Source organism: Typopeltis vanoorti, chromosome 11, assembly GCF_054136105.1.
Source record: "Typopeltis vanoorti isolate ZY-2024b chromosome 11, IOZ_Tvanoo_1.0, whole genome shotgun sequence".
Lineage (NCBI taxonomy): Eukaryota > Metazoa > Arthropoda > Arachnida > Uropygi > Thelyphonidae > Typopeltis > Typopeltis vanoorti.
Genome location: NC_143559.1, coordinates 68,389,941 through 68,411,777, shown reverse-complemented (window position 1 = coordinate 68,411,777; position 21,837 = coordinate 68,389,941). Strand labels below are relative to the sequence as shown.

At 36.1% G+C, this 21,837-nt stretch overlaps 1 protein-coding gene across 1 annotated transcript in view; it reads left to right on the top strand.

Moving 5' to 3' along the window:
* Window positions 1-21,837, top strand: part of LOC150101696 (uncharacterized) — a 208,981-nt gene that overhangs the window by 167,567 nt on the left and 19,577 nt on the right. The window contains exon 12 of the mRNA XM_090400154.1: window positions 5,677-5,953. Within this exon, the coding sequence (XP_090256280.1) occupies window positions 5,677-5,953 (277 nt within the window). The remainder of the gene's footprint in view (window positions 1-5,676; window positions 5,954-21,837) is intronic.

Sequence of the window (21,837 nt, the reverse complement as noted above, 5' to 3'; positions counted from 1 at the left end):
TGTGCAGCAAGCACTCAACACAATTATGCTCAAATCAGTGGTTTGGCTTAACTGTGTAGATAATGTATTTATTTACTATTTAATGTATGCAAACACATTAGTTACATTTTAGTGCATTTAAAATGCCAACACTTTAAAATACACTTCACAATGGAAAAGAAATCAAATAACTGTCTATTCTTCTTAGTGAAGGGCAAACTTTGGTCACATGCCTGCCAATTGATATTGTTATCGTACAGGCACCTCCATGGAATCCAAAGACTCATCACGGGAGACCCAAACTATCCATGCAGTCTATCATACCTCTCCATGAACCTATTAATAGGCACCTACAATTCACTATGGCAATCCATACCACTCATTCACAAACTCTCCAAGCAGAAAATCTAGTCCTCGCAGCCCTACTAACCACACATTTATTCAACTTCCAGGGATGATATCTTGTTCTGGCCTCTCTAGCCCAGTACTGAAACATATCCCCTATGTCAATCCTATATAACCCTTTAAGTATTGTATCTACTTGAATATAACTCGCCCTCATGTATACCTCGCACCTCTGATTTTACTTTATGAAGAAAGAAATTTAAAAGTTTTGCATATAGTTCTCACATGAAAAGAAGTTTAAAACTTTAAGAAGAAAGTGAATGTTGTTATGGCAGCTTGAGATATTTTGGAGTTCAGTTGAAGAGAATGTACATTTAAACTCACCAATCATATACATAGAGATGGAAGCAACCAGTAGAGGAAATGTGGGAGTGAGTGCATTGACTTCTTCTCAATCTTGGATTGTGTGGGGATGAATTAAGATTAAGAGATCATCATTATTACTGTTGTGCAACTGGATTTTGAGAGCTTGGGACATGATTTCACCAGAAATAATTTAATTATAGACGCATTGTCACTAAAAGATTCAAATATATCGTTTGATGAAGGTGAGCAGCCAATTGCGTAAATAATGTGGATAATTAACATTTAAATGCATTCATTTTATAAATAATATGAACAGTTATAAATTATAATGAATACTGAGGATTTAATTATAAACATCAATTTAGTTTTTTCCTGAAAAACTTTGTGTTCTGAAAATCCCTGCATATCTTGCCCCATGATTTTTTTAACTTTAATTTTGCAGAAAAAAGTGAGTTACATTCAAGTAAATATAGTAACTCAAATGTTTCTATTATATCCCCACTTTTTTTTTTCTTCCTGTCAACAAACTTATGCAATCCACACACCCTCAATCTATTCTCATGGGGAACATTTCACAAACCACTCACCATCTTGTTGCTCACCCCTGAAGCTTCTCTACTGCTTTCTCATTCCCAAGAAACCAGGAGACCAGACTTCATCACAGTAATCTATATACATGTGGACATATCAAGGCCTTATATAGAGAGGAATAATTTCCTTATCTCTACTTGCTTAGTGTGTTCTTCAGTAGCCAAGTAATTTTATGAGCATCTTTAGCAATCTTAGTAATATGTCCTCTAAGCTTTAACTTTCTGTCTGCCCCTCTAAATCTCTAGCTTCATCTATTTCTTAAAGTACAATTCCTTCAATGTGGTACACAGCTTGTAATCTGTTTATCCCAAAGTGCATAACCTTACATTAAACTGACACTGATTATCTTTTGCCTATACTGCTAGCCTGTTTAAATTGTCCTGCAAGCTCTTGGCATTACCTTGATTAACTGTTACATATTTCCTTTCAGGTTATTTCCTATATCATTTATGTACAAATTAAACAGTAGTGGTCCCAGCACTGAACCTTGCTGTACACCACTCCACATACCACTTTTTGATATCTGTCCAGCTGCCATTCTCTTATCCACATAACCAGTGTCATATCCATCCCCCATTAGTTCTGATTTGCATAACAAAGTTCCATGTGGTATTCTTTTGCAAATGGCTTTGCAAAATCCAGCAGAATCATCATATAGCCATTTCCTTTATCCAACTCAGCTGTTACCGTATTATAAAAAAGTTGGTAAATTAACAGCTTATTGACCATTTAAATTTACATGCTTTTTTACATCTAATTTTACATTCACAAAGCCATGTTGTCCCTCGTACAGTTGTTTGCAGCCTGTGAAATCTCACTGCTGGGCAAAGGCCTCCCCATGTTCTATTTTGGGTTGTTCTCAGCCAGGTTGGTCCTGCTGTTAGAGTAAGTTCATCTCTTCATCTGGTTTTCTGTCTACTTCTATTTCTCTTTCCTTCTCCAGGTATCCAGTAGGTGGTAAATTTAACCAATGTGTAATCTTGTTTTCTTATCAAGTGTCCTGCCCTTTCCATTTTAAGGATTTTACTGTTCTTATGATGTCAGTGACTTTTGTTTTCTGTCTTATTTCTAGAAAAAAAAATCCCTTTTTCGATGTTTAGCATACTTCTTTCCATTGCTCTTTGGCATGTTCTTAGCTTGGCACTTGTCCCTCATATAGTATCATATTCTTAGTCACCCATTCTCGAATTCTCTTTTTGACCAATTTTTCCAGTACTTTTACTACCATGTCTTGAGATACTGATTAGTCTATAATTTGCTACTGCAGTCTTAGAAATTCTCTTATGCAAAGGAATTATTTTGTCCTCTGTCCTCCTCTTTACCCTCAAAAGAACCCTTTGATTGCTTGGTAAGATTCTTCTCATAAACTGATTTTGCTTTCTTTACCATGCTGGTCATCTTTCTTGCCTGAGCAATGTACTGTTCATGAGTTTTCTGGTAACCTTTCTTCTTACATACCCTTTACAGCATTTTCTTCTTCTACAGCTTATGCTTAATGATATTATAACTCCTTACCTTAGGTATACAATTTAATACAATCATTTAATTATTTAATTTAATACGACTTATGTCCGGGTTCTGTTCCATCCGGCAGGACATAAGTCGATACATTAAATCAACAGAGTTATAGGGGTTAGGGACTTAACTGTAATATAAGTATACTGTTATTTTAATTTTTAAGCCTTATTATAAAACTGTACTGTGTTACTGCCACTATTCCAATGTGCTTTGCTTATTCCTCTTCTTTTCATCATAAATTTGTTCATAGCAAGCAAATGCATCATGTACTTTCGTCTCTGCTAATAAGTAGCATTCAATATTGGGGTCCATGTCTTCAACCATTTTGAGAACATCGCTAACTGTAGAGAACATTTCTGCAAGACCCTTCACTGTGAATTGTTTAACTACCTCTCCTTGTTTCTCTTTTCCTTCTTCCTTTTCTCGTTTTTCCTCTTCTGCAACAGTTGTCCAGTTCGACCAATTCTTTGTTGGTCAACTCTTCAGGGCAACTTTCTATGAGTTGAATTATGTCGTCATCATTCACTTCGAGATTCAGATTGTTTGCTAGGCCCACTATTACAAACTTCAAAAATCATGCACAAACCTTTTTAATTCTTTTTCCATATGCCACTCATACATTGAGAGGTCACTTCGTCCCAAGCCACAGCAATATTTTTAATAGCATGATAAATATTGAATATTTTCCAGAATTGCACGAGAGTCTGGTCATTTCCTTCAGTGGCAGAAATGGCTTGTGAAAAAGTTGCCCGTAGATAATAAGCCTTAAACACTGCAAGAACTCCCTGATCCATCGGTTCGATCAATAAAGTAGTGTGTGGAAGGAGAAACATTACCTTGAACTTGGGGAAGATCACCACTATAAGACTTACAAGATGGATGACCTAGAGCATTATCCAGAATTAATAAAATTTTAAATTCTACATTTTCTTTCACACAATAGCTTTTTATTTCACTTGCATAACAGTTGATTATGTCATCCACGACTTCCTATTGCTCCGATAATCATGGATTTCACTGTGCTATCCCAAATGGTTTCAGTTTATATCCAGCCACTTTACCCGTAACAGAATCGTAATATGAGCATTAAGAGCTTTGAAACTAGGTATAGATTTCAGCTTTTTTGTGGATGAATGTCCGCTCTGGCATTTTTTTAAACGAGGATGTCTCATCCATATTAAATAATTGCTATGGCAAATAATTTTTCTCCATAATAATTTTATCCAATTTTTTTACAAACTCATTGGCACCCTTCTTAAAACTTGCAGATTCCCATACATTTTCACATTATGCAGCACAAAACTCTGCTTGAATCTCATGAACCAACTGGAAGAAGCATTGAATTCGTATCATAATCGGGTTCTGTTTTCCCCTTCAACATGTTGAAGAGACTTGGGGCCTTAGCGGTTATAGCCACAGTGCTAAGGGGTATGCACTTTTGGTTCAGGGCCTCTATATATAGCCAAAAATGTTATTTATTCCCTTATGGGATCACGGACATAAGTCGAGGGATGACTGTATTGCTTTCTCTAGATGCCCTCTTAATTATCTCCCATGCACTACTAACATTCTTCTCCAGCAGGGTTTTATGCCATGGCACAGCTTTGAGCTTCCTCCCAAGTTTGTCATAATAATCTGCCTTGTTCCATATACCCCTTCTTGACAGAATATTCCTCATGTTTTACAATCTCCCAAGTCAAGCTGCATGGTCACTTTCCCTAACCAGATGCAATGCGTTCCACCTTGGTTATGGATTCTCTCAGTAAGTGTATAAATTTCATTTTATACACTTGCCATGTGGTCTTTCTTTCTTCCAGTCTATATCTCCATAGTTGTTTATATCTTCCTAATGCTTCTGTGTTATCATCGCAGTAGCATATAACTGAGGTCATCAGGGTATGTTTTGTCATTAATAATGTAGATAAACTCTATGTAGACAAACCATATAACTTAGTTTCAGTGGTAAGAAATTGATTTTTAAATATTGTAGGTGTATAGTAAATAACAACACTTATTGAGTAATGTAGTTAGGTCTTTGAATGGATGGGGGGAACTTTGATATATGGTTTGTATGTAGTGTGGAGCCTTTATTATGTGCTATGGCTATCAAACTAACAACCCTTATCCATTCATAAGAATTGACCTATCCTCTATCACATCCAGGAATATATGATGTGTCCTTTGCCTCTGAATTGGCTTACTACTGGTTAACAGAAAGATCTATTAACATCTGCTTCAGAGAACATAAAAAATGCATTTGCTACCATTGGTAGCAAATGCATTTCTTATTTAGATGTCCCATCACATAGGATTAGATGGAAGAGATAATGTTCACTACAGTTTTAAATTATAGTGGACATAAGATTGTTCCTGCTAATAATTGATTGTTAGTGCTTTTGTACAAAAGCACTAACAATCCCCTTTGTAACAAATAATTTGTGCTGTGAAGATGTTGGTTAGTAATCCAGCAAAATATTAGCAGCTAAATAAATGAATATGTTTATTTTGTTCCTGTGGTGTTGTGAATTGCACTACAGAACCTCAGGCAAATAACTGTAGCATCTAAGCCTTGCTGCATGTTTAGTGATAAACTGTTAGGACTTCAACTAATAAACTGTTAAAAGTTTTATTAGGTGAAGTTTCTGTGTATGTCATTGCAAAGATTTTATTAATAGATTTTTATTGTTAACAGATTAATTATTTAAAATGTTGTTATGCAAAATAATGAGATTTTTCTTTCCCCTTTGAAATGGTGTAAATTCCAAAATAACCATTTACATGCATGCTTCTGAATCAATTTATCAATTTACAATAAATCAATTTATAATAAAGACAAATATTTTAAAGAAATATTTTTAATTACTTTCATGCTTACAGGATATTTTGCCAGATGTAAAACATAGTTCATTGGATACCATAAAATCTTTACATTTAAATGTAGAAGCTATCGGAACTGTCAAGTCATTAAGAAATTTTTATCATCAGTTGTGTAATAGTCATCATGATTGTAAACAAACCTTGCAAAGAATATTTGATCAAGGCCTTTTTGAAATACGGAAAGAAGAAGAAAAGCAAATTAAGAAACAAAAGATTCAAGAGATTATAAAAAAATTAAATGCTTGCATCAAAAGTGACAAAACAAATTATTGTAAAAGTAAGTGGTGATGTTAACATGAATTTTTTTGTTCCAAAATTATCATTCAAAAAATTATATTGTTAAAGTGTTTGACAATTTTTGATATTTGAAATTTTGATATATGCTAAAAACTTTGAGGATTAGTATGTTGCACTCAAGTTTTTGTATGACTGAACAACAATACAAGGAAAACAAAAATGTTTATACATCTGTACAGTTATCAATTATGGAAGAAGGAGGGATAGGACAAAGCAATACTTTTATCTATAGAAAATATCAGAATCTGTGTACATGCAAATTGAATTAATTTTAACTAAAATTGCTACTGATTGTTGACAGTTCAACTTTATATAAAATAGCATATTGCTTCTCTAGAACTGCCCTAGTTAATTGTCATTTTGATCAGTGGTATTCAGTAAATTACATGTTTACTTTGCCCATTGGAATGTTCTTTTCCTTATAGAGTGTTCAGTTTTTGATAAGTATTGCAAGTCAAGTAACAAGTTATTTAGCAGTTAAATTTTATATTGTCCAACAGACATCTTTAAAGTATGTGTGTGTACATACGTGTGTGTGTGTGTGTGTGTGTGTGTGTGTGTGTGTGTGTGTGTGTGTGTGTGTGTGTGTGTGATTATATGCTTCAACTCGGTTGTTGTGATACATTTTTAAAAATAGATTTAATGACTTAAAAACCGAGATTACTTATAAAGATTTAATAAGATTAATACAACTAGTTTCGGCTTATAATAGCCTTCATCAGGTATTCTTATAAGCCGAAAACTAGTTGTATTAATCTTATTAAATCTTTATAAGTAATCTCGGTTTTTAAGTCATTAAATCTATTTTTAAAAATGTATCACAACAACAGAGTTGAAGCATATAATCACATCTATAGCCTAAACGACGAGGCATCTCTAATTAACATAAAAAGGAATTTTAAAAAAACATTGAAGAAAATAGACCTGAAAATAAACAGGTTAGTATTTCTCAAACGTTGTAAGTTCCATTTAGTTTTTCCTATCCTAAATTCATCTCTTTTCAAAAAAAAATAACAACGGAACGTGCTAAAAGAATTTATCGTAAAGCTAAGATGGATCTCCTCAGCGAAAGAATTTCAGACACAAAACGTTGTTTAGCTTTTTTGTTCACCACTAAAAGATCTTTAGCTCAAAAACTTGAAGAAATGATGGATAATGATAACTTACATGATTTTATCATTAACAGTGAAGCACAAGCCACTCGAATACAAAACAATAATAAGTATACTCTTATCCGGAAATTTAATAATCTACAAAGGATACAAAACAGATCTAGTCATAGCGAAGCCCGTATTAATCCTGAAAAAGTTGTAGTGAACAAATCTTCTCATATTTTAAGATGCGGAAACGGATATTCTTAGCAAAGGTCTCAATTTCATTCCCTCAATAAAATTTATCCCTAAAGAATCTCTCCTTACAAAAATAGAAAAGGCAAGTTCACTCATTCCTAATCATTTGGCAAAATTTCTTCGTATTGAATTGATTTTCATTATAAATAATGCTAAACCTCCAACAGATAATATTTCTCTGGCTGAAAGACAAGCCCTAAAAAATCTAAAACAGAACAATAACATTATTATTTTACCTGCAGATAAAGGCAATTCCACGGTCATCCTCAACTTCGAAGATTACCACAACAAAATGCTTCAATTACTTGGAGATAGTTCAACATATTCAATTCTTCAGGAAGATCCTACAAGAGAATTACAAAACCGTACAAACAACTTGTTAAAGACTGTGAGTGAACTTCCTCATAATGTTTGCCTCTCTTTACGCTCTCTACATCCTCTTATCCCACACATCTATGGAGTTCCCAAAATTCATAAAGAAAACATCCCTCTTCGCCCAATTGTGGAAGGAATTGATTCACCTACATATAAACTTTCAAAGCATCTAGCAAAGTACCGCAAGTGTTTCTACAATAAATCTTCATCTTTCATCAAAAACACCACAGATTTTGTTTCGCATATAAAAGATATTCCCATCAATGAAAATGACATTCTAGCAAGTTTTGACATTATATCTTTGTTTACTAACGTTCCTACAGATGAGGTACTTACATTATTAAGGACAAATTATCCAAAAAAATGCTTGCTTTATTAAAACATTGCATTCATTCTGGTTACTTCAGATATCAGGACTCCATTTACCAACAAAAACAAGGCCTGGCAATGGGCAATCCTTTGTTCCCAGTTCTAGCTAACATCTTCCTTGAAGATTTTGAAACGAAAGCCATATCTTCCTTCTCATTTAAACCAAAAGTTTGGAAAAGATATGTTGATAATATTTTCATTGTTCAGAATCACGGGCACACATCTCTCATAGCTTTTCTTAATCATCTTAACATCCAACATCCTAATATAAAATTTACTGCTGATCTAGAAAATAATAACTCCTTGCCTTTCCTGGATGTCATGCTTACACGTTGCTCTGAAAGATTAAAAATCTCTATATACAGAAAACCTACTCATACCAATAGATATCTGCATAATCTTTCTCATCATTTTCCACCACAAAAACTTGGAACTATATCTACCTTAGGACACAGAGCACGCTCTCTCTTGAATGAACAAGATGAACTACAAAAAAGAAATAAATCAACTCTCTCTTATCTTTAAACAAAATGGTTACTCTGAAAAAACGATTAAGAAAATTCTTCTGGATCCTCCTAGACAGTGCACCACAGAAACTATTAATTTTAAAGGCAGCATCTCCATCCCATACATTAGCACAGTCTCTAACAAATTAGCAAAAGTCCTTAAAAAAATATAACATCAAGACGTTCTTCACCACACTTCCAAAAATCCGTTCTCTAATCAGCCATCCAAAGCCTCCTCATCACAACCTAAAATATCCAGGTGTGTATAAATTATGGTGCAATTGCAATATCCCTTATTTTGGACAAACTAACAAATCTGTTGAGCAACGTATAGAAGAGCATAAAAGAGACATCTCTTACAAAAGATCACATGCAACTGCGTTATCCAGTCATGTTCTTTTTTCAAATAATCCTAATGATGATCAACAAAGCCACTCCGTTTGCTGGGATAGATCAGAAAATATTTTTCGCTCTGATGATGAGTTTGAGAGAAAAATTATAGAATCAAGGGAAATCCTTCTGAATCCTGTCCACTTAAACAACAATTTGAGTTATAACATCCCAGATAGCCATGCTGCAGTTATTCAATATTAGCATTTACGTGAGTCTGCATGCATACTTGCAATAAACAATGGCACGCCTGTTAGAACAACTTGAAAAAATACGTTTTTTATGTATCAATTATGTGTTTTTTACTTGTATTTTCGATTATTAGCGATTTTTTACTTGTATTTTCCAGTGTTTAGATACTTCAATGTTTATTACTATTCTCTTCCTTTAAGAATACCTGACGAAGTCTATTATAAGCCGAAACTAGTTGTATTAATCTTATTAAATCTTTATAAGTAATCTCGGTTTTTAAGTCATTAAATCTATTTTTAAAAAATATATATACAGGGTGTTCGGGATAAATTTGACATATTTATAATTAATTATATTTTTCCGTAAGTTACATGTATTAACACACACTTCTCTTCATTTAAAAGTTTGGACCCTTCTTCATTCATATACAAGATGTCAGAAAGGATGGATAGCTGGAACCCACCTGAATCATGGAAGAGAATAACTTGTATCATGATGATTCGTGCCCGCCATCAAAATAAGGATATTACGACTGCTGCCCAATGCTCCCTGAATACAGTAAAAACAATCAGGCATGAACTAGAGACTTGCAATGGTGACTACGAGGATGTAGCAAGAAGAAAGATCCCTAGCAGACGATCTGATTGCGTTCGTACAGCAGAATTCCTCGCAAATCTGCAGGAACAGGTGTTGAAGAACCCTGGCATTGGAATTCGGGCTTTGTTCGTGGAGTTGCTAACTGTAGTCAAGCCCTGGATAACAAGGGTAGCCAATGGTAGGCCGTATGTATGGCAGCAGGATTCGGCCCCTTGCCACACCTCTGGGAAAAGTCAAAAATGGTTGTCTGAAAATTTCTACGACTTCACCAGTCCAAATGTTTGGCCTCCAAACTCCCCAGACCTTAACCCCATGGATTATTTTGCATGGGGCGCAGTTGAAAAAGACACCAATCGCACTTCCAGTAATACAAAAGCCCAGTTAATGGATAAAATTAAAACAGTTTTTGCAGCCCTTCCCAGGGAGACTGTAGCATCAGCTTGTTCGAGGTTCCGAAGCAGAATTGAAGCTGTGATCGATGCTAATGGTGGTTATTTTGAGTAAATCTTGTTGATAGTATTGTAATTAACTCTGCCTGTAATGTTTTTTTGTCAATTCATTAAATTTAATAGATACAAAGAAGATTTTCTTTTTCCTTACGAAACTGTCAAATTTATCCCGAACACCCTGTATATATATATATATATATACACACACACACACATACATACATGCTGTTATTAAAATGTTTTATGACTATGCATGTGTAGAGAACAAATGTAAGCAATAGGTATAGCTACAGAAGTAGCTGGTGGTTTTATGTTCCTTCACAAAGAAAACAAACTCAAGAGAAAAAAAATGGAGGCAATTAATTTTGAAGAAATAGAATTTGTGCAGAGATGTTTTAGATGTGATTTCATGTGGTAATTGCCATGTGTGGAGTTATGTCAAGCATATGAAGTTCAGAGAAAGTGATGAAGGTGTGTATTAGGTTTATTTATAAGCACTGTTTCAAAGACAAAGGCAAGTAATATAGATAGCAGCAAGCTTGAAATAATTCAATGTATCAAGCGCAAACTTAGTGACAAAATCACTGAAGGGTTATCCAGGCGTTAGATTAATTAATGGAATATCACTTAAATGTGGAAATTGTTTCACTGTGGAAAATTACTTTGGGGAGGAGGGTGAATAGTGGCTGAATCATCTAGGGAATTGATAAATTTAGCAAATGGCTTAGTAGAGGAGGCATTCCAATACTGAATGCAACAAATCAGAAATAGATAGTATTAGTGACAATTTTGGTGAAAATAGTTGATTTTTAATGGATAAATCCAATGCAGATGAGGATTTTTAATACGGATTGTTTATTAGGGTGAAATTTCATTAAAAAATACGAGGATTAAGAAATATTAATGGGAGACATTACTTAATGGAAAAGATAAATGTAAAATGGATAACACATTTTTAATATCAGCCTCGCACACAAAAGATCCCAGGACCTATGATATGACAGTGCCATGTGTGGCAAAGGGACTAGAAAGAAGAAAGGAATTTGTGTTCCTTGAAAATATGAGAATTATAATCATTGGAGAAAAGAGTCAGGGACAACTGTTCCAAAGAGCAGAGGTGTGGGGAATAAAAAAGGATACGAAGTTGGTTTGAAGTTGAACTGTATGAAGATGTTGACTAGCGGCTTCTTGTGGTCATACGTGATTAGAGGAAAGTGGACAGATGGTAGTGGCAGTTCAGTAGAGCAGCACCAATGGAAACACCTATAAAAAAGACATAATGCAGCAACAGATCATTTGTGGGAAGTAACTGGAGGGAATCAGTGAGAGAGAGAGAGAGAGGACTCATCATTTCAGCAAATTGCTTGCTTCTGAATACAATCAAGTATTCTGAGTAGCTGCACTTTGCCAAATGGGGAAACAGTATTCTAAGGTTGAGCAGATTTGATTTAAGTACTGCTTGGAACAAAAAAAGAAAAAAAAGAAGCATACCAAGTTTTTTGCATGCTGATGTAGCTATGTGCCTTATGTGCCTCACTCATAATACAATTTAATGGAATAACTACAGCACAAAGAGAAATAATTAAACAGAAGGTTTAATCATTTCAATATTTTGTCTCTGTGACAGAGACATCTTTGGGAATATAATGTTAAAATTGTAATAACATGAAAACACAAGAAACAATAAGTGGAAGAAATGATATTAGACTATATGAAGACTAAAGTCCTACGAGGGAAGCCCTATGTGGGTGCTGTTGGCCAGCCTTATAATGTTGGGTGGGAAGCCTAAGAATTAGTTTACCAAATCTTGGGATGTTTAATATGACCATATTTATCAAGATTAGGCTGGCTTATAAAATCTGCTACTCTTTTTAAAAAAGAGTCTTTCAAGTTTGTATTTACTGTGATGGAGCGTGATAGTTTTTTTTCCCATCTGATTCTGTACAAGGTATCCAAGTCATGGTCTAATAAACCTGACTTACAATACTCGTTTACCTGATGTGCTTATGCCAGGATAAGTTACACGTGAGAGCTAACATAAGAAGAGAAAACTTCTGGTTGGCAACTAGGATATTGTAAAAAAAAAAAAAAAAAAGTGGGGGAGAGCAAGTTGTGGATTTTCTTCCTGGAAATAAGACAATTTCATTTTGGTGGCATTAAAATTCATGACGTTACCCTGTCCCACATGAGAGCGGCAAGGAAATCACTGTGTAAGGCATAACTTCAGGTTAAAGAATATCTTGAAGTGTGAATTACCTGATCACTAAGCTTTGAAAATGAAAAAGAGGAGTGGATAGTGCCATCATCAGCAAAGCTATGAATAGGATTGAATATCAGAGAGAAAGGGAGAAGATCATTGATGTATTAGAGGAAGAGTTGTAGGTGAAAGCACAAAGTCTTGGGGCATTGAAAAATCTGATGAAGGAAAGTATATACTAAGTATGACTGGAGGAATACCATATGATACAACCAGAGAAGAAGCTGACAATCCATTCACAAAGGGAAAGTGGAATGCCCTAAAATAGTAGCTTGGTAAGAAGACCATGATGCCAAACTCTTTTAAAATGCCTTGGAAATATCAAGAGCAGTAACTATTTGAGTTTCTCCAAACTTTTTTTGTGGCTAGTATCCAGGAGTTGGCTAGGAAATAAGAATGGGGGGAATCTGTATTAGTGATCACTAAGTAATTGGTGAGTCTCCTAGTAATGAATCAGTTGGCTGTTGATGGTTGTTGAAAGTACTACTGTGAGAGCAACAAGTCTTTTGATCTGATAGTGTCTCCCATCTGTGTGCCATAATTAACACCCATCCTATATCACCAATGGGCATTAGTTCTGGAGCATAAGCTTTTAGTACAACTAGATTATATCAAGGCTACTGAGTATTTTTTTTTTCAAGCGTTCTGGTAAAATTTCAAAGGGGTCCTACTCTGGTCATCTATACAAGAGTTGCAGGGGGAAAAAACTGATGCAAAGACGCCTGCATTATCTTTATGAGATGTTACCGTTAGAACGTGGGAGAGGTAGAAACCTGGAAGAACAGAGGTTGTGCTGCACAACCTTGGCAAAGTACCAGAAGACTCAACTGCCATTTGAACAGGAGAGAAATTTAGTGCATTTGGTTATTACAGAATCTGCTTTGGATTTGGTGATTTTTGTTTTGCATTTGTTATGAACTGTAGTGTAAGCTAAATGAGAGGCTGGAGTTTTTGACTCGGGCCATTGGGCATGTGCTAAATTTTTTGCTTGGACTGCTTTAACACAGTTGTTAGAGAACCTGGGTTTGGATAATAGTTGAGTGTTTTTAATGAAGTGAGAAATAAAAGTATTCATCCCAGCAAGAATAATTTTTAGATCAGAACAGGTGCTAGAATTAAAAGAGTAGTAATCCAACCATGGAAATCAGGCATAGATCATCCCAATTGGCACTATTGCAGTACCACAGGATTTGAGGTTGAGAATAGCTGGGAGAAGGACAAGCTGTAAAGAAAGAGACATAACAAGGTTATGGTCAGACTTGCCAAGAGGAGATCTAACATTTGCAGTGTATTTGGAGGTGGAGCTTATTAAGAAAAGGTTTAGGGTATTTGGACAGTGATGAGGATTATCTGGAATTCTGTTGAATTGGTGAACAAGTTCTGCTTCTTTTGCAGCTGGGTCAGTAAAGTTGGAGAACGAAGCCTATCAAAATTGTCGACTTTGAAATCACTAAGGAAGATTATCTCACTGTTTTAGGATAATTAGACTGTATTTGATTGACTTTCAGAGATAAATAACAAAGTGAAGTCATTATTTATCTGTGAAGTGAAGAGAATAGTAGAGGCAGTAAATGAAGGGAACAAAGTGAGCTAAGGAAATCTTACTTCATATATCATATCTTACCTCATAGATCATATAAAGGGGAATCCAGATCTTGATAGCCTTTGGCATGAGATATCAGACCTGACAAGTGCACAAGTCAAGATGTGTCAACGCACTGCAAACAAAATATCCAAGCATACTACAACTGGCTTACATCACACACCAAGAACTCCATCCTCCTTTAGTGCTTATACTCAAGCCTGAAATAGCTGCAAGAAAACTGAAACTGTGAATGCTTCCAAAACAAGTTTGAAAGAGCAAAAAGCAGGAAACCTACACTTTGTCCAAATGGCTGCTGAGCCTTTTGGTCTCTCACCAAATCATTTGGTCATAACTTTTGTTCAACACTACTCCCACTATAACATGCTCTAGCCTGACCATGCTTAAAAGCTATTAAATTTGATGTGAATATTCCATGCTCTGTGTTGATCTTTTTTGGATGCCTGGCATTCTGGTTTCCACCAAGGCTTTGGACAGAATGGAAATTGAGATGGCGACTTTAGAATTGAGGCTGTTGCCGCCTGGACAATGCAGTCTGTTACATACTTTAATACTTTAATGATAGGTGCTTGACTGACTGTACCATCATTAAATTTTTCAAAATGAGAAAAAGTATTCCAGTCAGCCTGATCCATTTTCCACATGGGCATCCATCTAGAACATAGTTCATGTGAAGACATTGTGCAAATAGCAGGAAAATAATCACTGCCATAAATGTCTTCAACATCCCACCTGAGCAATGGAAAAATGGCACAAGAGCAGATTGTAAGATTGATTCTAGAATATGAATGGGTAGGGATAATACAGAAGAAAGTATTTAGTCTATTATTCAAAAGAGAGAGGTTATTATTGTCAAGAATTCATTCGATGATACAACCTTGTCCATTTGTATTGGCACTACCCCATAGAGCGTTGTGCCCATTAAAGTCACCATAAGAAGTATGAATTCAGGTAGTTGCAAGATAAGGTTATCAAGATCAATTTCATTTAACTTGGTACCCAGTAGTAAATAAATTGAATATACTGTAATAAGAAATCCTATGGATAAGTGAATTGCTACTGCTTCCAGAGCAGTATTAAGCTGGACATAACGGAAAGGGGCATGACTGCCAACTAGGATAGCTACACCTCAGTGAGCAGGACCATCACCAGTTTTGCGTCAACAGTGAAATTCCTTAAGGTAGGGTCCTCATTGGATCTTAAATATATTTCCTGCAGACTGCCAGAAACAGAAAGGTTTGTGTTGCCACAGCAAAATCTTGATATCATCTATATTCTGGTGAAATCCATGACAGTTCCATTGTAAAAAATTTCCTATTGTTTTAGTTTCATGGATTTGTCCAGTTTTCAGGAGGTTCAGGACTTACTTTTGTCAGGTTTATATATAGCAACAGTTTTCAGGAAGTATGGATAGCCAGTGTCTGCATCTCTTTCTCTGGTAAAATATTCAATACATCTGATTTGTCAGGATCAGTGGGCAAAGTTAATTTACTTTTGGTGGATGCCAAAGTATCCATTTTTTCTATGAGGGATGTCTGGTATTTATCTTTAAGTGATATCCTTGCAATAATTTTTTTTGCAATTGGGTTGTCATCGAATGGAACTATTTTTGGAGTTGTTTCTGGAGTGAGACTACAGGTCATGCGATTGATGCACTTACAAGAGAAGCATTCATGATCATAAAATTCAGGTATGGTGAAATTATCAAATGGTGGAATAGACATACATGTTTGAGATACTTCTCAGCATAAGATGATCTCAGAACAGGTGTAGTGGTGGCTAACTATCTTTCTGCATCCTGATATATTTGTTCTGTTTTATTTTTTTTTTTTTGTATATCTTTTTCATCTTTCCACTTCTGACATACAAGTAGTAAGGTGGGTGATCTTGCTGACAGTTGACCCATTCAGCTTTCTTTGCATAGTAAGATTTTTTATCATGCTTTTTACTACCATATCAGGCACAGGTGGTAGAGCCACGATGGGTAGTTTGGGCATGTCTATATTTCTGACATTTAAAGCATCTTAGTGGATTAGGGATGTACAGTCTAACAGGACAATTAAGATACCCTGCTTTTACAGATGTTGTAGGCTTAGGTGTATCAAAAGTAAGGATGATGTTCCTAGTTGGAACCAGGTGATTATCCTTGTGTATCAGGATGTGCCTCATACCTGTTACTCCCTTATCTTTAAGCTCTGAACATCTCCTTCATCGGGTACATCAAGGAAATCCCATTCACTTCTGTACAAGAATCACAGTAACACCTCATAATGTTTTATGAGGTGTTACTGTGATTGGTATTCCGCCCATTGATGTTGCTATCAGCAGTTTCTCAGAATGTTGCTAATGATGTTTCCACAGAATATCAGCAGAATGCAATTTCTTAAGTCTTGAGAGATCCCGTCAATCCTAAGCCCTTATTTTTTTTTGTTTCTTACTTCTGTAACCAAATGCTGTATCTACAGTATCAGTACTTGGTTGGGACTTGTTGGGATCCTAAAACATTTGGAGATGAAGAATTCATGTTCAAGGGGGTTTTGGTTTAGTGGCAGAGATCCTCACCCACCAGTGAGTCAACATGTATGCACACTAACCAGCAAGCAAAAATTGCTGGAGAATGGAAATCCAGGGCTACCCCAGACATCATACCAACACCATAGCAAGCCTTGGACCATAGGGATGAGAGACTTATTGCAACACTGTTGATCCTTGCAGGCAAGCCCACTAGCTGATTGATCTGTCTTGCCGAAACAGACGTCTAAGTAGTGAGACTACCAGGATCCTCCTTTCTGGATGTTGATGGGTCACACTGCACAGCATAGTGTGGCAGGGAATTGGATCCCAGTGATGGTGTTCTGGAAAAAAAAGATAACAAAATGACTCAAGTGAAGTAAAGCAAAGAAAACAGGAAGTAAAGATGAAAAAATGGCCAGTATCATCACTGGGAGGGATCAACATGCATGCAATCAGGAATACTTATCAATACTTGAAGTAGAAAAAGGTATCAAGCACTTGAAATGTGGAAAACCAGCTGAAGTAGATGACATTCTATCAGAAATGTTCAAGTATGGAGGTATAAAAGTTTTACAGTGGCTGCATTACATAATTCAGAAGATACACTCCTTTAGGGTATATGTCAAGAATTTGATGATGATGATTTATCATCATCATCATCATCATCAAATTCCTGCCATGTACCCTCAAGGGGTGTACAGGATATGACAGTACTACATGAAAAAATTACATCATTACTAACTTCCTATCTACAATTTTCCTCCAAATCAGTCTGTTACTTGTCAAGACTCCTACATTATCAGATCTTATATTTCTATCGTCTAAGGCACTTTGTACCGTATCAATCCACCTATATCTTGGTCTTCCTCTGGGTCGTTTTCCTGCCAACCTGGCAGAGAACACTTGTTTCGCTAATCTTTCCTCTCCCATTCTATTTAAGTGACCATACCATCTGAGATTAGCTCTGCTAACGCATTCCTGGATGCTGACAATGTCAAGTTCTTTCCTAATATCCTCATTTTTAACATGATATTGCCATTGATGCCATCTGTTCACGCCTCTAATCTTTCTCAGGACTCTCATATCTGCGGTCTCTAGTCTTTGGTCAAGTGTTTTACTTCTGACCCAGCTCTCAGATCCATAAGTTAAAATTGGTTTGAACACAGTCTTGTATACAGCTAATTTAGTGTTCCGACTAATTTCTTTCTTATTCCATATGAATTTATTCAATTGACTTCCCACGATACCAGCTTTGCTGATTCTGTTGTCTATTTCTATATTTAGTTTACCATCTTCAGTAAAAATTGTGCCTAAGTAGCTGAAATGTTTTACTTGTTCCACAGGTTCTCCATTCACAACACAGTTGACATTTTCAATGATTCTGCCTATTTTCATTGTCTTTGTCTTTTTATTACTAACCTTCATACCATATCTATTACAACAGCTATTCAATTTAGTCAGAGAATCTTGCAGACTTGTAGCGGATTTATTTAGAAGTATAACATCATCCGCATAAAGCAAAGAACTGACATTAACATCTCCAATTTTGATATCAGGTTTAATACCACATTCCTTCATAATGTGATCCATATAGATAATGAATAACAGATGTACATCCTTGTCTCACACCAGATTTAACATTAAACCATCTTCCTGTACTTCCTTCAATTCTAACTGCTGACTCACAACTCAAATAAAGACTAAGTATTGCTTGATATAATGCTCCATTGACACCATATAACTGCAGCGTATTGAATAGCTTCTCTCTTGGCACCTTGTCATATGCCTTTTCCAAATCGACAAAACTTAAATACAGATCTTTGTTATATTCCCATGCTTTCTCGACTATTTGTCGTAAAGTGAAGATCTGATCCTGACAGCCTCTATTTGGCCTAAATCCAGCTTGTTCTTCACCAAGCTTTTCTTCCACAATTCTTCTCAACCGTTTCTCAAGTATACTTGCATAGATCTTGCCAGGAACACTCAGTAGGGAAATACCTCTGTAATTCTCACATTCAGTTTTATTTCCCTTTTTATATATGGGTACTATGAGAGCTCTACTCCAATCATCAGGAATTCATCCCTCTGTCCAGGCTTTCTGAACTATGCAGTGCAGCCACTGTAAGACTCTTATACCACCATACTTCAGCATTTCTGGTCGAATATCATCTACTCCTGCTGCCTTTCCACATTTCAAGCCTTTGATGGCTTTTTCTACTTCAAGTATGGATATGTATTCCTGACTGCATGCCTGGTCAGTGTTTTTTATCACTGTGCTGTCATCACTGCTTGTTTCGTTTAGCAGTTTTTCAAAGTAATTACTCCATACTTCAAGGATATCTTTTTCTCCTGTTTTCATTTCACCTTTATCATCTCTAATTCCTTTTACAGCACTCTTTCCTCCATTCCTAAGCTTCTTCAACAACCTCCAAAATATTTTACCACCTTCTTGATATTTATTTTCTATATTCTTGCCAAAGTCCTCCCATGACTTTTGTTTAGCTAGTTTTACACACTGTTTAGCTTTCTTACATTTGTCTCTGTATTCTGTAAGAGACAAAGCTGACTTATTTGCCAGGAACTTTTGATATGCTTTCTTCTTTTCCTTCACTGCCTCTTTAACTTCCTGTGTCCACCAGGGAGTTCTGATTTTTTTATCCTTGCACACAACCTCACCACATGCCTCTCTGGCAGAATCAATCAATGTTTCCTTCAGAGTTTGCCACTGAATCTCCAAGGTTTGATTCCTGTTCTCAAACACTTTCATTTTCTTTTCAATAATATTTCTGTATTTTAGTCTACAGTTCACATCTGAGAGCTGCTCAACTTTTATTCGCTTTAAAACTTTCTTACATGTTATTCTTTTCAATATGAAATTCAATTTTATCCTGCTCATGACTAAATAGTGATCACTTCCAATTTCAAATCCTCTGTACACTCTGGTGTCCTGCACCAGGGAGAAAACATCACTATCAACAATAACATAGTCAATGAGACTTTTCTTATTCCTAGCCTCTTCTCTCCATGTGAATTTGTGCACATTTTTATGTTGGAACATGGTGTTAGTAATAACCAGTCCATGTCCTGAGCAGAAATCCAACAGATATTTGCCATTATTATTAGCTTTGCTCTTTTCTCCAAATTTTCCCAAAATATTTTTGTATGTCTCACAATCATTTCCTACTCTGCTATTTAGATCCCCAACAAGGACCAACTTTTCCTTTTACATTGTGTCAGTTGCTTTTTCTAAAGCCTCAAAAAATTCCTCCACTTCTACCGTAGTAAAACCTTCTGTGGGACCATAGGCACAAATAAGTCTCATTGTCCAGTTCCCCATTCTCATATTTGCCCACATTACTCTACTTGAGACTGACTGCCATTCAAGAAGATAAGCCTCGTATTTTGTGTTGAATACTATGGCTACTCCTTCTTTTCCTTGATTGTCATTGCCTGAATATAACATTTTGTATTTATGGCTCAGAAAGATCTCACCAGTTTTGGTCTTTTTTGTTTCAGTCACCCCTATTATGTCGATCTGGTACTTATCTAATTCCTCAGCTAGCTCCATTTCTTTGCCATTCAGGCTTCTTACGTTGATAGTACCGATCTTTAACTCTGGTGATGTTGAGTTGGGGTTTGTTTTCAGATTTGTTCCAGTAGCTGACTTTTTGCTGTTCGCCCTGGTTCCCTGGCGAAAACAACGGGGGCCTTGTTTAACCGGGCGACGCCCCAGCCGGCATGAAATTTTGTCATGTTGTACCATCATTTTTTATTTTGGTTTAACCAATAAGAATACAATTTGGTCGGCTAAATCCCAAATTGCCAGCCCATCCTCGTTCGTTCAGTATCAAAGTAGATACCCAACAGGGTGCACCACGAGAAGGTGAGGATTGGACATTAGGTCAGAAGCCCTGGTCGGTTCTCCGCATTCCTTTAAAGGCTATGTGGAGGTCTCCTCTCAGTTATACAGCTTTGACCCTTAAGCACCCCTTGATTTATCATGATATTTATCATGATTTATCACATCAGTTATTCAATTTAGTCAGATTGTCAACAGCTTGTACAGTCCTTTTTTGTATGCATGTTAAAGAGACTATGCCAGCTGTTGACATGTATGTTCACAACATTGCCTGCACCAAACATAACAGCATTCCTCCATACCAGGTTTGCACTCCATCCTGGAACCTCTCACTTTGTCAGCTACAGATGTCTCATACTCAATCTATCTGCATGCAATTGTTTAATGCACACAGAGCAGTCCACTCAGCTTTCTTGCCCATCTATACTAATGGGTCAAGAACTGACACCTGCTACATTTCCTGACATTGTCTCCAGCCAGATTCCCACCTGATTGCAGTAATTATACAGCAGATTAGCATGCCATTCAGCTTGCACTTGTGCATATAACAAAAAAATCATTATAAGTAATGTGTAATTTATATGGACTCGTTGAGTTCTTTACAGGCTATCTCCTCTCCTATGTATTAATCCAAATCCAGTGATGTGTTACACCTGTTGTACAAAATGAAGATCCTTAATTTTGATGTTTGGTTGTTCTGGATTCCCAGCCAAAATGGAATTAAGGGAAATTTCCCTTTGTGTTGAGCTTCCCAACACAAAGAAAAGGACTAGTCCATGTAGGATTCTCTGGAAGAGACTATTTTTAGGGCATAATTAAGAGGCAATTGTTTCCATCTAAGTGACAGGGCCAGTTCATTTGTTTCAACAAAAAAGACTTTCAGTGGGCAATTTGTGAAAGGCACAGTAGCTATCCATAATGGATGGGAACCAACCATTGCAGGTTATTCTACCTTGCAGAACCACAGACTTGAGAGCCATAATCCATCTTTGATTGTATAAGTGCATGATGAAACAAAGCAATGAAGATTGATCCACACCCCATTCAGTAGCAGATAGAGTGCAAAGGCGATTCAATGCTCTCTTGCACTTTTCTCTTAGTTGACAGATGTGTGGAAGGAATGTAAGTTTTTTTTTTGTTTGTTTTTTTGTCTTGGCTTCTGTTGCTACTGGAATAACATTGTCCCATTCTTAATTTAGGATCTGGGTGAAGAATGAGTGCATTTTCGACAGATGAGTACACAGACACTTTTTTTACTGTAAACCTGAACCCATTACTAAGAGCCCATAGAGAGAGAGAGACAGACACAATCAATTGCTTCCTGAAGTTGTCTTTCAGTTATCCTCATGCTACAAGAGTAATGGTAAATTGTGATGTCATCAACATAATAGAGCATTGCTTACA